The sequence below is a fragment of the Mus pahari genome, chromosome 16, assembly GCF_900095145.1.
Source record: "Mus pahari chromosome 16, PAHARI_EIJ_v1.1, whole genome shotgun sequence".
Lineage (NCBI taxonomy): Eukaryota > Metazoa > Chordata > Mammalia > Rodentia > Muridae > Mus > Mus pahari.
The window spans coordinates 28,105,728-28,120,815 of NC_034605.1; the positions used below are offsets into that span (position 1 = coordinate 28,105,728).

At 45.3% G+C, this 15,088-nt stretch overlaps 1 protein-coding gene across 10 annotated transcripts in view; it reads right to left on the minus strand.

Moving 5' to 3' along the window:
• Carmil1 (capping protein regulator and myosin 1 linker 1) overlaps positions 1-15,088 on the minus strand; it is a 266,340-nt gene that overhangs the window by 155,583 nt on the left and 95,669 nt on the right. For 9 of the 10 annotated variants that reach the window (XM_029547512.1, XM_029547510.1, XM_029547508.1 and 6 more), the window contains exons 3-4: positions 6,979-7,029; positions 2,317-2,376 (exon numbers count right to left, since the gene is read on the minus strand). In XM_029547512.1, the coding sequence (XP_029403372.1) occupies positions 2,317-2,376; positions 6,979-7,029 (111 nt within the window). Of the gene's footprint in view, positions 1-2,316; positions 2,377-6,978; positions 7,031-15,088 lie in introns of those variants that run through there. The other variant, XM_029547515.1, reaches the window with a different exon arrangement.

The following is a 15,088-nucleotide window of genomic DNA, read 5'->3' on the forward strand; positions in this document are numbered from 1 at the left end:
TGTGTGTGTGTGTGTGTGTGTGTGTGTGAGAGAGAGAGAGAGAGAGAGAGAGAGAGAGAGAGAGAGAGAGAGAGAACACTACACACACACTACAGGAATCATTGACACACACACACTACAGGAACCATTGTGTATGTAGTTTTCTGTTTTCATGGGAAATGGTCAGTAAGCCTGGTCTTTCATAGAGAAACATTCCCTCTTTCTACAATGTAGCTCACTGCAAAGTAACTCTGGGAAATGCCCTAGGTAGAAAGAAGTCAGTGTACCGAAGTCTTAATATATCCAGCCAGCTGTGCAGGAGCATATACAATTCAGGAGTACCTACCTCCCCATGGGAGTAAAGACAAGAAAAAGGAAAGTTAACCACATTCACACAAATGATGACACCATCTCTAGAGGAAACAATGAAATCTGTAAGAAATGCTGGCCCTACCAGGTGAGCCTAGTAAGGTGAGCAGCATGTAAGACCAAAATGCCCAAGTCAATTATTTGTATCCAGAATATTGTTTTGAAATTTGGAGGGAGCGGGCAGGTAGACCCTAAGTACCTGTTAAAGGTCTAAAATAAAAGAGACCTTATCTATGTTGGGGAGGGGGGATACAAAAGAAGTAGGTCTCTGGCATACCATTGGTGGTAACCTGAAACAGTAACACATGTGGGGGCAGGTTGACAGTACTCAACACTAATCATACCTACCACAGGAGTCTGCCGCTCTGCTAAGACATGTCCCCATGGCAAGTGAAAACACTTGTGTAAAGGGTAAGAGGTCCTTGTGCACAGAGATAGCACTGGAGAAGCCAAGAAAGTTAAACACACAGCTTGTCCCTTTAAAGAAAATGTCTGCCTGTCTCCCATCCAGAATGCTGGGAAAGGCTGTATTATAACCTGGCGATCCTTTGCTATCTGTAGGGACCGGCTACAACTGTATCCCCAGAATATTATGTTTGACTCTCACAGATTCTCCCCCCTTCCCTCCATAAATCTTGAGCACTGTTTCTTAGGTCTCAAAACGCATCCTTACGAGAGATGCCCCTCGTACTTCACAACACCCTAAGCAATTTCTATATTATCTTAGGACCAAACCAATCTTGACTCCCACGGGCATCATGTTTACTGTAGTCATTCCCCCTAGATCCTTTTATCTTGAACATTGTTTCTGAGTCAACAGAACTCATCTTCAAAGAGATTCAATGTAAACATGTATTAAGCTTTGTTGTACATATGCGACTGAGTTAATTGTCATCAGAAAACTTTTCTCCCAAATTGTGCTGTGCATTAATATGGCTAAAACAAACAACCTGGCATCAGACTCCAGAGGTCTGGCCTGGAGTCGGCTGACTCAGTCAGGCTAAATCAAGTTTTACTCTTACCTCACCCAGAGCATTCCCTGGTAGCCACAATGCTTGCCAGGACCTACACATCCATGTCCCAAGACCTGAACACAGATATTGACAGCAGCTGGACCTGGTCCAGTCAAAACTGGAAACAGCACACTATCCAGAGCCAGACAAAAGAGTAGGAAGACAGCCATATTCATGAAGCAGTGTGCCACTCAGCAAAGGGAAGAAATGACACACTAAGACATTCAATAAATCCACCTCCAAATAGTTAAACCGAATGAGGAAGGCAAAACTGCAGACCATATGATCCCATCCACATGAAGTCTCACAAAGTGTGACCCGTGCTCTATGGCGGCAGAAAGCAGGTGCCTGCAAGCAACCGCAGATGGGGAGGGGACGGAAGGTGATGAATATATTCATTATCCTGACTGTGCTAAGAGTTTCGTGGATATACATATGCCAAAAGTTATCGAAGTTTGCACTTCACTGCTGCAAGAGGAACTATTTTTAATCAGCTTTAAAGCGCCCAAAAGAAATCACTGAGCGTTTCCTTCCAAGAAAGATTTTCATACAGCCAGGCACGTGGCTCACACCTGTGTTCCCCATACTTAGGAGGCTGAGGCAGGGGGATTGCTGAGAACTGGAGGACAACCTTGTCTAGGGTTGGGGGTATTTTACAGAACACTTTATAAAAGCCAGGGAGCTTTGGTGTTAATCTGCCATACAGCATGGACAAGCGGACAAGGCAGGAGCTGGCACGGGAGCTGATTGGGTCTCTTGGTTTCTCATCAGAATGCATTCCTCTCCAAACCCCACACAGCCTCTGCTGTCTCTCCCTCTGAAACTGCTACTCTCCTCTTGCTTTTCAGTTATGCCTCAAAAAATGAAAGACAGACAGACAGACAGACAGGAAGGAAGGAAGGAAGGAAACAAACAAACTTCATTTATGTGACCGCACAGTGACAGGCTCACTCACCTGGGTTGGCTTGTGGCAGATGACTCCATGAATCTCTAGATAGCTGAAGGTTAACTCGAGCTGTAATGAGGGAGGGAAAAGGGAAGCAGAGGCCTGTAATGAGGGCTTCGGAACATATCATTAGAGGTTCAAAACATGTCATAATCAGAGCTACCCCAAGGCTAAGTGAGGCTTGTGCACCTTCTGAGGACAAGCTGCTTGGTAACCTCTGTCCACCATAACAGGCCTGGGCTTTATCTCCAAAGAGGTAACACCTGCCTCACAAACGGAAGAGAGGAAGCGGGATGCCTGACTTTTAGAGTTTGCCCAGGCTCAAAATAGATGAAAGGGCTGCACTCTACCCCACCGTGTGCACGTTGACAAACACCTATGGGACACCAAGCCACCAAACCAAACACGCATCTTCCCCCCTTTTCTCTACAATGCTGCCTCTGAAAGCCTCTGTACCCATGGCCCGGCCCTCTTTGTGCCCCACTCCACTTAATCACTAAAGTCACCTTCTTCTCAAAAGTCCATAAAATTCCTGTTTTAGGTGGATTTGGATAATTATCATATTTATGAATTTTAAACTATGTTTAATGGCATTTACTTAGTTAAACAAAGCTACTCTTTCTCTGTGTTTTCACAAATTATTTCTTTTATGTTTTTTTTATTTTTGTTTTATGATGCTAGGCACCTAACCCAGAATGTGCAAACCAAACAAACACCCAACCATTGAGCTGCCTCTTTCCAACTTAGAAGACTCCCTTCATTTGTTCCCCTGTGGTCTTCACCTTTCTGTCCTAAACGTTCTCCAGATGGTAGTATGTTTTCTGATCTATCTATGATCACTAACCTTTCTAGTTTTGCAGACTGTCATCTCATTACACAAAATAATCACACGATACGAGACTGGAAGATGGCAGAAGATGACTGGAATGTGCATGAGCCCTAGCTCCCACTACTCCATGAGACACAAAAGTATTCTTTGGTACCACTGCGGGGATTCTAGGAATGCCCAGAGACACCACCGTCTGTAGATGTTCAAGTCTCTTATAGCAGGGCACCTGTGCATGTTATATAGTCCTCCTAAATGCTTAAAGTCATCTTGGCAGCTCCTATACTGCCTAACGCAAGGCAGTGCGGAGTAATCATCAGGTCTTGCTGCCTGGGGAAGAATGAAGAGAACGTGTCTGTAAGCAAGCACCATGGTTTCACACATTTGGGATCCATAGACATGGAATCCACAGAAGTCAGGCGTGGTGGCGCACGTCTTTGATTCCAGCACTTGGGAGGCAGAGACAGGCGGATTTCTGAGTTCAAGGCCAGCCTGGTCTACAGAGTGAGTTCCAGGACAGCCAGAGATACACAGAGAAACCCTATCTCGAAAAACAAACAAACAAAAAAAGAAATGGAATCCACAGATGTGAAACCAGTGGCCACAGAGGGCCAGCTGTCATGCTTAAGGAACAAGTGCAGTTGACCCACAGGGACTGGACTCTGTTCTCTGCTGTCATGTGGGACTGAGACACACAAGGAGGACAAAATATTAAAGCAGAAGATATCAAATTTAAACACCAGGAGGCACAGTGATATCTGGAGACAGAATCATAGAACTTGGTGTGGTGGCTGATGTCTGTAATCCCAGAACTCAGGAGGCTGTGGCAGGGGGATTACCATGAGTTCAGGGCCAGTTGAACTATATAGCAAGACTTTATCAGGGAGGGTGGTATATAAGAATGAATAAATGAACTCACTCATTCATATTCACCTAGTCAACACTTCTGAACAGCCTACTGTGTGCCACACTGGAAACTCGAAGGGGAATAAGATGTGTCTTCTATGAGCTACATGCACACTTGAGGGCCCATATTTTGACATATTCAATTACAGCAACATTTCTACCTAATGTTACCAAGATCTACATCTGGGTCAAATTCTTTAAAGTATAGCAGAAAACTTGTCCTAAAAAAAAAAAGGTATACTTGCCTACCCGTATTCTTAGAATATATAAACATATATAAATGCACCTTGACATTCCACTCCTTTTTGCAGTGGTAAAGCTTTTCTTTGAGTCAAGCCCTACTTACAGATGAGCTAGTGCCTTTTGAAATGGAGTACCTGGGCTGGAGGATACGGCTCAGTTGGAAGAGCGCTTATCTAACATGCACAAAACACTGGGTTTGATTCCCAGTGCCACATCAACCAGGTGTGCTGTTACATGCCTGTCATCACAGCATTTGGGAGGTAGAGGCAGAAGGAGGAGGAGTCCAGAGACCTGCCTGGGCTACAGGAGACCCTGTCTCAAAATAAAATAAAGCATTTGAAGCACCTGTTTTGTAGCTGAGGACAGACATTTCAAAATTGTGCTTCACACTCCTGTGTAGAGTAACAGTGGTGTGGTCCTCAAGGTGTCGATTTTCTCAGTAATTCACTCTCATTAGCCTCTGACATCTCCCTCCTTGTTTACTAAGTATCTGTTGCTATGGAAACCACCTCTCCATTTAAGGGCCTGATATAACTGCTACAAAAGAGCGGGACCACAGACCCTAAGCTGTCAAGGAATCCAGCAGACACAGGGTGGGATATATAGCCACGAGCACTGCACTGACGTCGGTTACTAGCTGGAAACCTGAACTTCTGTGAATTTGTCTTGCGAGACTGGACCCCAATTTATGTGCTTGCACTGTGCCTTAACAAGGGCCTTTACAGAACCAGGGAAGCCTGTGAGACTGCGGGCGGTCCTTGAAGAGCAACCTCAAGTTCGATGAACCAAGAAGAGACCAACATTCAATAAAGGAAGACTTAAGGTAGGGCTGGGCATGGGACTCAGTTGGCAGAACGCTTGCCTAACGTGCATGAGGCACTGGGTTCAACCCCAGGCACCACGTAAACTCCATTTCCCCTGCCCACCCTTCTTCTCCCATTCCTTTTGAAACTGGCTGGTACTTCACTGTACAGCCCAGGAGTACCTTGAATTCATAGCTGTCCCCCGGTGTGTCACCCTGCCTAGCTATTTCTTTGTGACTGATCTGACTCAAGTGTGTACATACATGTCCACACGTGTGAGGTATCTCACGTGCTTACCCAGATATTACCCAGGAGTCTTCTCCTTTCCTTTCCCAAATACTATCTCTCATATTGCCTAGACTGGCCTTAAACCCGCCAGGTAGCCCAGGTTAGCCTGGAATTCATTACATAGCTGAGGATGACTTTCAATCCTTGAACCTCCTGCCTCTACCACCCTAGTATTAGAATCACATGCAAGAATCACTACACTCAGCTTTGGAGCTTTCCTTTCATTAGGGCAAGGAATTATTTTTCAAGCCCATATATCTTCATCTGCAATAATATAGCATTAGCTTTGTTACATACTGCCTTCCACCATCGCCCCTGCCCATTTCCTGTTTTAAGGCTCACTAGTAAGCCCAGCCTGGCCTAGAATCCATGATCCCTCTGTCTCATTTTACTGGAGTGCAATACTAACACCAGCTCTACCTTTGGTATTTTTAGAGAGTTTAGTCCAACCTTGTTACCGTAGTAACTGATTAGTTTATAAGACAGGAAATGTGTCAATTTACACGAAGGGTTGGAACCTAAAGTAAATATCTTTCCTTAGTGAAACTAGTAAGAGTTAAAACTTGGAGCTGAGTTTGCAACTCATACCTGAGAAAGGAGGGTTGTTGTGAGTTTAAGTTGGGGTGGGGAAGCTCTGCATAGGGAGCAAGGGGCCTGAGGAAAGGGAACAGAGAGGAAAGGAAAATGGAGGGTAAGGGGAGGATGGGAAAGAAAGAAGGGAAGACATAAGAGAATGGGAGGAAGGGGAAGGAAGGGAGAAGGAAAGGAAGGAGGGGGGAAGGTAGAAAAAAGACAGGGAAGGGGAAGGGAGGAGTGGGGAAAGAGGAGGAGAATGGGAGGAAAGAAGAGAGGAGGTAAGAAATGGAAAGGGAGGGAAGGCAAGGAGACAGGAGGGGAGTGGAAGAGAAGGAGGAGTGGAGGAGACAGAGGGGAGGGGCTGCAAGGGGAGGAGGGGAAGGTGGGAAGGAGAGAGAGTTTGGAAAGGGGATAGGAGGAGGGCTTGAAGTGTCCTTTTTCACAGGTAGGCTGGGACAGGGACACAGCTCACAAGCTTGCAGTGCACCCTTTCGAATCATGAAGATTATTCCCCACATGTCAAACCCTGATTGAAAAAAGCTGTTACTGCTGGACTGAAGCAAATATGAAAGGAAGTTGGCACAGCACAAGTGAGGGAGAAATAATTGGGTCAAAGAGCCTGGGGACAGAACAGGACACACTTCACCACAGTTCTCGGGATGCCTCTACACAGAGAGTTGAAAGGAGATGAAAAGCATCCTTCAGGACAAGCTCCGGGGACATTCTGAACAGGAATAAAACAAAACATGTGTGCAAAGACAACCCTGACATATCAGCCTAAATGCTGTGGAACGGATCTGTGAAGGCATGGATTTTAGAGCAAGCTTGTCCAACTGGCAGGTAGCATGCATTCCAGAACAGCCATGCAGGCGACTTAACATATACGGTGATAACAGCATCATATCAACATGTCAAACACTGGACACCCCTTCATCTGAGTATCTGTGGATATGTGCGAGAGTCTGCACATGGACATACACGGCGTGTGCCGGTCAATGCATCTCAGAAGGAGAGCTCACCACTGCTTACCTTGGTGGGGATGCGTGCTGACAGGAGGAAGGCTCGGCATGACGTGAGCACCTGGAACACAAAAGCGGATGTTGGCATCAGGATGACAAATGGGCCTGGAGGGTTTTAGTCTTGCTGCCTAACTTCAAAGACTCTAATACCCTAAAAGTTTCCTGTTATTCCATGTGGTGATGTGACTTGGCTCTTGTCCTAAGTGACCCGGGACAGCTTCTTGGGCCTAGAGAATTAGTTCCAGTCCAGGTGTGCCTATGCAGAGGCTACAGCAAACAGTAACCCATGAACTTTCTGATGAGCAGTTGGTCCCAAGGCTAGATCATTGAGTGAGCACGCACTGAAAGGTGGTTCTCTACATCAACAGCACACAGTGAAGGGCCAGGTGCCTTCTCATTTGCACTTCCCCAATGTCAGCACCCATGTGTGCCCTCCTGCTTTCCACCACAGGGCACAGACCAATAACACTTATGTAACACACAGGCAGAACAATCAGACTAGTTTCCAAGAGGTCTTCTCCAACTTTGCCTCTTTGGACAGGATATAATTTTGAACTTCCTTTCTGATAACCAGCTAGTGATAATCTGTACACTATAGGATCCTATGGCCTATAAGCCTCTCTCACCATGCAGAGGACCCCTCTTGAATACAAAGTAGCTGATGCCTGGCTTTGAGCAGGCTACCCGTCCATTATCAACTGGATCTCTATGCACAGTAGAGATCCCCATGGGCCTCATGAGCTTCTGAAGGAAAGAAGGGAGAGGCCAGAGCTCTGCAAGCAATAACAGGAGTCACCTTCCTTCATCTTCCAAAGAACATCCTAGTTACTAAATCCCTAGTTTATCAAATGAGACCTACATCCTAATCTAGGAATCCTAAGTTTGAATAGGATCTTAGAAACTACAGATCAGAACGTGGAGGTGATATAGTTTAATGACTGGCTCAGCATGAACAAGGGCCTAGGTCAATCGCCAGTAATAAGGGAAAGGGAAGGGAGCTGCACCAGGATCTACTCGTGCCTAAAATCTTCACTGCCTGACTTTAGAAGTGGGTCTGCTCTATACGAGTCTAGTAAGTCCTGAGGCTGGAGGCAACAGAAGTTGTTTACATTGGAAGATTTTATATGCTGGGTCAATCACAGTCCTTGGAGGCCACACAAAGAAGCAAAGCAATAAACATAAGAAATGTCAAGTGCAGGCAAGGGTGGTGAGTCATGACAACGAGCGCAGGATGCAGAGAGCCTGAAACACCTACGAGGAGAAGACATGTCTTTCGGCTGGTGGCTCAAGAGGTCAATCCATGACCACTTGAGCTCACAGTCTCAGAGCCTACGGTGAGAAACAGCATAGCAGGAAGTGCGCGGTGGAGTATGGCTGTGACCACTTGCTGGGAGGTAGGGAGCATGGAAAACGGAGAGAACCAAGGGACCAATACCTGGATCCTTCGATGACTCAATTCCTGCTAGGCACGCTGAGCAGTCTAATGTGTACGGGAGAAATGCCATCTTTACTCCCATTTTAAGTGCAAGAAGTTGGAGCAGACAGAGGTTATGCACCTTGCACAGCAGGAACGGGGGCTTTCATGTGATCTGGGTGTGGGCTCCCCCCTCTCCCAGTCTGCTTCCCGGCTGATGTGTGATGAGCAGCTCGGCCCCACCATATTTTCTACTGTTACACAGCAACCTCGACAGCATGGAGCTAGAGTGCTGACCCAGATGCTGTAGCTACGCATGGGAGTGTTCCTCACTCCAGATTCTAATCTTTCCTTTATGAGTCAGGTTCCTCTGGAAATGGCACATGTGGAACCACAAACAAGTCACAGAACATGAAAGCCTTATGAAGCAAATGGATGCACATCAGCAGTCAGAGGGATGACCATGACCTAAGAAAAGGTGGAGTTTCTATCGGTGAGTCAGACTACCTTCCTGATGCCATTTCAGAATCTGGTCATGGCTAGATCTCTCTCACTGTCCCTGCATGCCCCTGCCTTCTTGGGTCAAGACGATGTAGACCTCTCAGCCTTGGTCTCTCTCTGTTCTCCCCCTCAGACTCCCTCTCTGCTAATGCTGCTACTATTCCCACCAGGTCTCTTCGCATCTTGCTCCAACCTCCTCTTTCCTCTACTGTCTAACTCTTGATTCAGCCCTTTCCTTCCCACCTCTTTGATGGCTATAAATCCTGGGGAAAAACAAAAGACAGAAATCAGAGAAGAAATACTACATTCCAGGAGAGGTTTGCACATACGGCACAGTCACAGAGCAATGCAAACAAACTAGGAAGGAAAATGAAGAGATGTCCAAAGGCAATGCAAACAAACTAGGGTTTGAAACCCAGCAATGCAAACAAACTAGGAAGGAAAATGAAGAGATGCCTTTGGACATCATTATACAAGGAGCGCATGGGTAATTAAGCACTTACAAGGTCCCCTGTGTGCACCTAATTAATAAGTCTTAAAAACTAATCTCAAAACACATACTTAAGCAACTGAGCCAGGGCCGCAGATTGCATTTGGAGCCTTCTGACCCTGAGGCCTTGGGGATAAACCCCTCCCTCCACCAGCCACCCAGGTCAGCAGACCAGTGAGTCCTGTCCTGGAGCAAGTGCCATCCCCTTCCACAAGTGCCATCACAAGGTATTTCTGGAGGTCACAGGATAGGTATCAATTAGTATTAGTACATTAGTAAATAGTATTAAACAAAAAGAGATGGAAAAAGAAAAACAAAACAAAACCACACATTCCTCTTTGAGTAAGAGCCATTTCTTGGATATAGGGAAGACATATTAATATCTAATGATTATTCTGCCTTCACCCTGGAATAATCAGGTTCACAGTCCGTGGCCCTGTATGCTGAGTTTTCTATCTGAACATGCCTGTGGCCAAGCTCTATAAGTACACAGCATCCTTTTGAAGTTAGACACAGTTTAAAGTAAGTTGTTTGAGAAGAGGCTCTCATCCATGAGAAAGCCGAGACATTGGTATTTTTGTGCTGGCTGGTCTCACCTTCCGGGAGCCAGCTCTGGTCTCTAGAGTCATATGGCAGTTCTAAGAAAGTTTGTAACAGAGTAGACGTGAAGTATAACAGATCTTTCGGCATCGGCCCGCTCTTTCCCAGAACTGGTGGTCTAAGGGCACAGAGGGTCCTCATATCTGGACAAGACTGAACGCCCTACCATTCTGAATGTGCCTCTTCCTTCATCAGCAAAACCTGCGTCAATCAATGAGGCTCCAGCCACCCAGGAGTCCCCATCCAAGCAGTCTCCACACTGCTCCAGGATGTTGTCCCAGAGGATTTATAGGCACTGATATGGACTTCACCTACACGGGAACAGCCAGCATCATGCTCACCGCGAGACATGTTAGAGTCACCTTGGTGTAACCATAGACCTCACAAGAAAACCCAAGGGAGGAGGACTAGTTGGGTTTACGGTTCAAGGAGTTACAATCTGTTGAGGCAGGGAGGGCACTGTGGGAGGAATATGAGGTGACATAGGAAGCTGAGCCACCAGAAAGGAGGGCAGGCCTCTTGCAGTAACTCACACAGTGAGGCTCCATCTCCTAAAAGTTCCACAACCTTCTCTAATGGCACCCCCAGCTGGGGACCAACTGTTCAACCACATGAGCCTATAAGGGATTCTTCGTTTTCAAACCAAAGCCTCCTCACTGCCCATGGCCTCCTCATTTCCTGAGGGCATCTCCAGGATCAGCGCTGAGACTCTGAGACTCTTCTTTGAAACCCAGGTCAACATACACGCTTGGATTTGCGTCTCAGAAAAATGTGGATTGCCAAGTCTGGTTCTTTCGCTTTCTTCCACAAAGCTGACCCCTCCAGCAAGGGGAGAAGCAGACGTGAGGAAATGAGGCTCCTCAAGAAAGAACAGCCACCCACTGGACCACCGTGGCAAGGTGGGCAGGGTCACTCGAGCACCTAGCACACACTGAGTGAACAGAAACTTCTCACGTAACTCTTTAGGCCCAAGGAGTAAGAAGGTCCACTTCCTCACTCTTGTTCAATCAAACAAAATTAACAAAGATACTAAGGCAAACCCTAAGTTGAAATTTTCTGTGAAGACACGGGTTTTGACCTGGAATGAGAAGAATTTCCCTGTGAACTTAAAAAATAAAAATAGGGGCAGCTGTCATGATAACTCACACTTATGATCACACTTGGGGTGCTGAGGCAGGAGGATCACTGAGTCCCATATTTGAGCTATTGAGTAAGACCCTGACTATTAGATACCCGGGGATATGGAGCATATACCCTTAGCCAAGGGACCCTCATCACGAAGAGCAAAGCCATTACTGCCCCCTGCCTCCCTGATTTAGTGTGCACCCCCACAGTGCCAACTTTAATGAATTTTATCTGATCTCCACTGAAAGCCAAGCACCAGCCCCTTTCATTCTATCAGACTCCAAGGACACAGTCTCCTCTGCAGTATTTTCTAAAAACTCTAGATTGTTAAAGCGCACAGCTCAGTAGAGCTACCTACATTATCTTACAGAGGTGATACACTCCAAGGTGGACTCTGAACCTCTCTCAGTGAATACTAATAAAAACGGTACCCTTTTAACTTCATTGCCTAAACCCATGCTAGTACAGGCAGCAGGTTGAACACTCAATAGGGTCTTGTACCCTGAGGCATCTGCTAAATTCCAAGCAAACTAAACGAAAGCAGTTTCCCTCTCCCAAATTCCCAGCTCCTTTGTCATCCTGCACAAGCCCCATGTAATCTGAGTGAGGGGGCAAGGCCAGTGGTAAGACGCCCGGCCACCACTATAGAAAATTCTCAGTGACAGATATTTTACTGAGAGGCCCTGCAAGGTCACACGGTTGAAGGAAGAGGACCTCCTGGTTTTAAGCCCTCTAGCAGCACACACAGCCACAGTAGCCACCAGGCTTTCTATCTGAGGCAGGAGGACCTTTTATCCAAAAGGAACATCAGAAATGCTTCAAAGAAGGGCCACCGGGTTCCAAGTCCCTTTTAAAATAGAAGCAACATTCTTGATTGACAAGTGTTGGATTCTACATCACTACCAAGGGTCCTCACCACACCATACAGCCTGGCACAGGATTAGCAAGCCAAACCATATGGCAAAGCAGCCACCCATCTATTTTGTGGGGATTGGTGGGGAACGTTGCTTTATTTGGTTTGGTGTTTAGTTTTATGATATAGAGGTTGGCCATGCCACCCAGGCTGGTCTTGAGCTTGCAAGTTCCCTGCCTTCTAAGCACTACAGGAAGTTGTGAGCTGCCCCACAAGACAGCTCAGCAGTTAAAAACACTCGCCCCTCTTCCAGCAATATTAAAACTTGTCCATAGTTGGGACACCCTGATACCTTATTCACTCAGGTTAAACCTAGATGCCTCCCCTTGTCCCTCGGTTTCATTACTAAATATGAAGTATATATAAACTGAATATAAAGTGTAGTGTGTCTGTGCCCCTGTGTCTGGCTTCATATGCTTGTAAATAGGGTTTTATTAATGTATAACCATACCAGTTTGTTCAATGTACCATCCCTAGGATTAAAAAAGATAATAATTATAATGTTCTTGTGTGTGTGTGTGTGTGTGTGTGTGTGTGTAATGGTATATATACATCAATTCAGCTACACATGGAGGCTAAGAGCGTACCAGATCCCCTGCAGCTGGAGTCAGAGGTAGTTGTAAGCCATTTGATATGGGTGCTGGATCTAAGAGAGTGGCCTGCTGTAATCCCAGGTTTCAATGTTGACTATTTCCATGACCCTGGAGCAAATTTCTAAACCTTTGCTGTGCCTCAGCTTCCTCCTCTGTGACTGAGAGCAATAAAGCTGGTGTGGTGGCACATACTGACAATCCTGAGAGGCTGAGGCCAGAGCACAGGTGACTTTGAACAATTAAGGGTTGGGAGGTGGCTCAGTGGGTAAAGTATCTGCCATGAAGCAGGAAGAATGGTGTTAAATGGCAGGCAGGCCCAGCAGCCAACCTGTGATCCCAGTGCTTAGAAGACAGACAGGGGATCCATAAAACAAAGTCACTGGCCACACTAGCTGTAAAAGTGAGCTCTGGGTTCAAGTGTGAGACCCTGATTCTATATGGATGGTTGAGAATGACTGAGGAAGACACCTAACATCAACTTGTAGTCCCCACATGAACACACATATACACACCTGGATATGCACGCACACACAGACTAACATGGACACCAACACACAGGCGCAAACACATGTATACTACACACAGAAAATTAATTAATAATTTTACAGTAGTATCTGTATTTTATAGAGCTATGAAGTAAGTTAACTGAGCTAATACACAAAGTGCTGAAAGGAATTCTGCTACATGGAACATGTTACATAGTATCTGTTATACTGTTATAAATGGATTTATAGTATGACCATAATGCAGTGAAACTGGGGAGAGAGAGAGATCTAGATTTAGTCTGAGTGAATAAGCTAGCTGGGTGACCCAAGTGTGAATAAGTTTTAATGTCTCTGGAAGAACAGCAAGTGCTCTTAACCATTGAGCCATCTCAGCACTTACACTGGGTAGCTCACAACTGCCTGTAACTACAGTTCCAGGGCGATCTGATGCACTCTTCTGACCCACACAGGCAATGCATACACACGGAACATATTATATATATATATATATATATATATATATATATATATATATATATAATATACATATATATTATATATATAATATACATATATATTATGTCTATGTATATGTATAATATATATATATAATATATATAATATATATAATAAGTGGCTAGCCACACTACCTGTATAAGTGAGCTCTAGGTTCAAGTGTATTATATACATACATACATTATATGTATATAATGTGTGTATAACACATACATAATTATACACATTAAGATACACACATAACACAAATATTTTTATTGAAAAAAATTAATACACCAACTATATTAACTTGAGAGACAGAGACAGAGAGACAGAGAGAGACAGAGACAAAGAATCTGCCTGTAATCCCAGTACTCAGGGAAGGAGGGTCATAAGAACATTATGGGCTGCACTGTGAGATCCTGTGATTGAAGAATGAATGAAGTGAATGAGTGAATCAATGTTGAAACCAGTCTCTAAGTTACATTCCACTGTTCCGGACCCATTGCTTAGGACACCTCTGGGTTTCCTTGGTTCTAACAGTTGCCTGCCCTCGGTGTATGTGGACTTCTAGGAATACCAGTCCCTGGTAGTAAATGTTTGCTAAAAGGATGTCACGTCCGTGACCCCTGATTCTGCAGAAGGGGATGAGAAGCTGCTGAGGTCAGCTTCTATTCTGGTGCCCGGTGCCAGCAAAGGCTTTGTGCTCTAACACCTGCGCAAATCCTTTCTTCCCGCCTGGTTATTTCTGCTTACACAGAAATGGAATGTTTACACACGGCTTGTCAGACATAATCACTCCATTCTTCCTGCTATCCCATTACAGCTAGCTGCAAGATGTCAAGCATGAAAGAAACAAGCCAGTGGGGCCCTTTCCTCGCCAGGTAAACATGTGCCTACTTCAAAACAATGTCAATGCTCGATGCTTCTCTGTGTGTTTTAATAGAAAGCTTTCTCTATGTAACATTGTCTGGCATAGAATTCACTATGTAGACAAGGCTGGCCTCAAATTTACTGCAATTGTCCTGTCTCTATCTCTTGAGTACTCAGATTACAGGAGTGAGCCATCATGTCCAGTCTCTTCTTAACGTAATTATACATCATACCCTCTCTCTAAAACACAAGGTAATACAAAATTCTCTAATCTAGCACCTAGTAACATTTTTTAAAAACAGAAGAGTGAGAGGCACAAGGTTGTAATGGCAATGTCCTCGTAGTGACATGCAACAGAAGTGGACTTTCTTTTAAAGTGCCATAGGACTGCCGACACCAACATCAGGTGGCTGGGGAATATCTATAAGCCCAGCTCTGAACGATCAGCACCAACAAACAATAACAATGAGTGGCAGACAGGAATACAGATCAATTAAATTTTTAGGAATCAAAACCAAGTTAAATTTCTCCTGCTAATTCCCCCTCAGAAACAACCTAGCTTTTTAACTCCATGGGTACATACATGTACACACACACACACACACACACACACACACACTCATGCATGCAC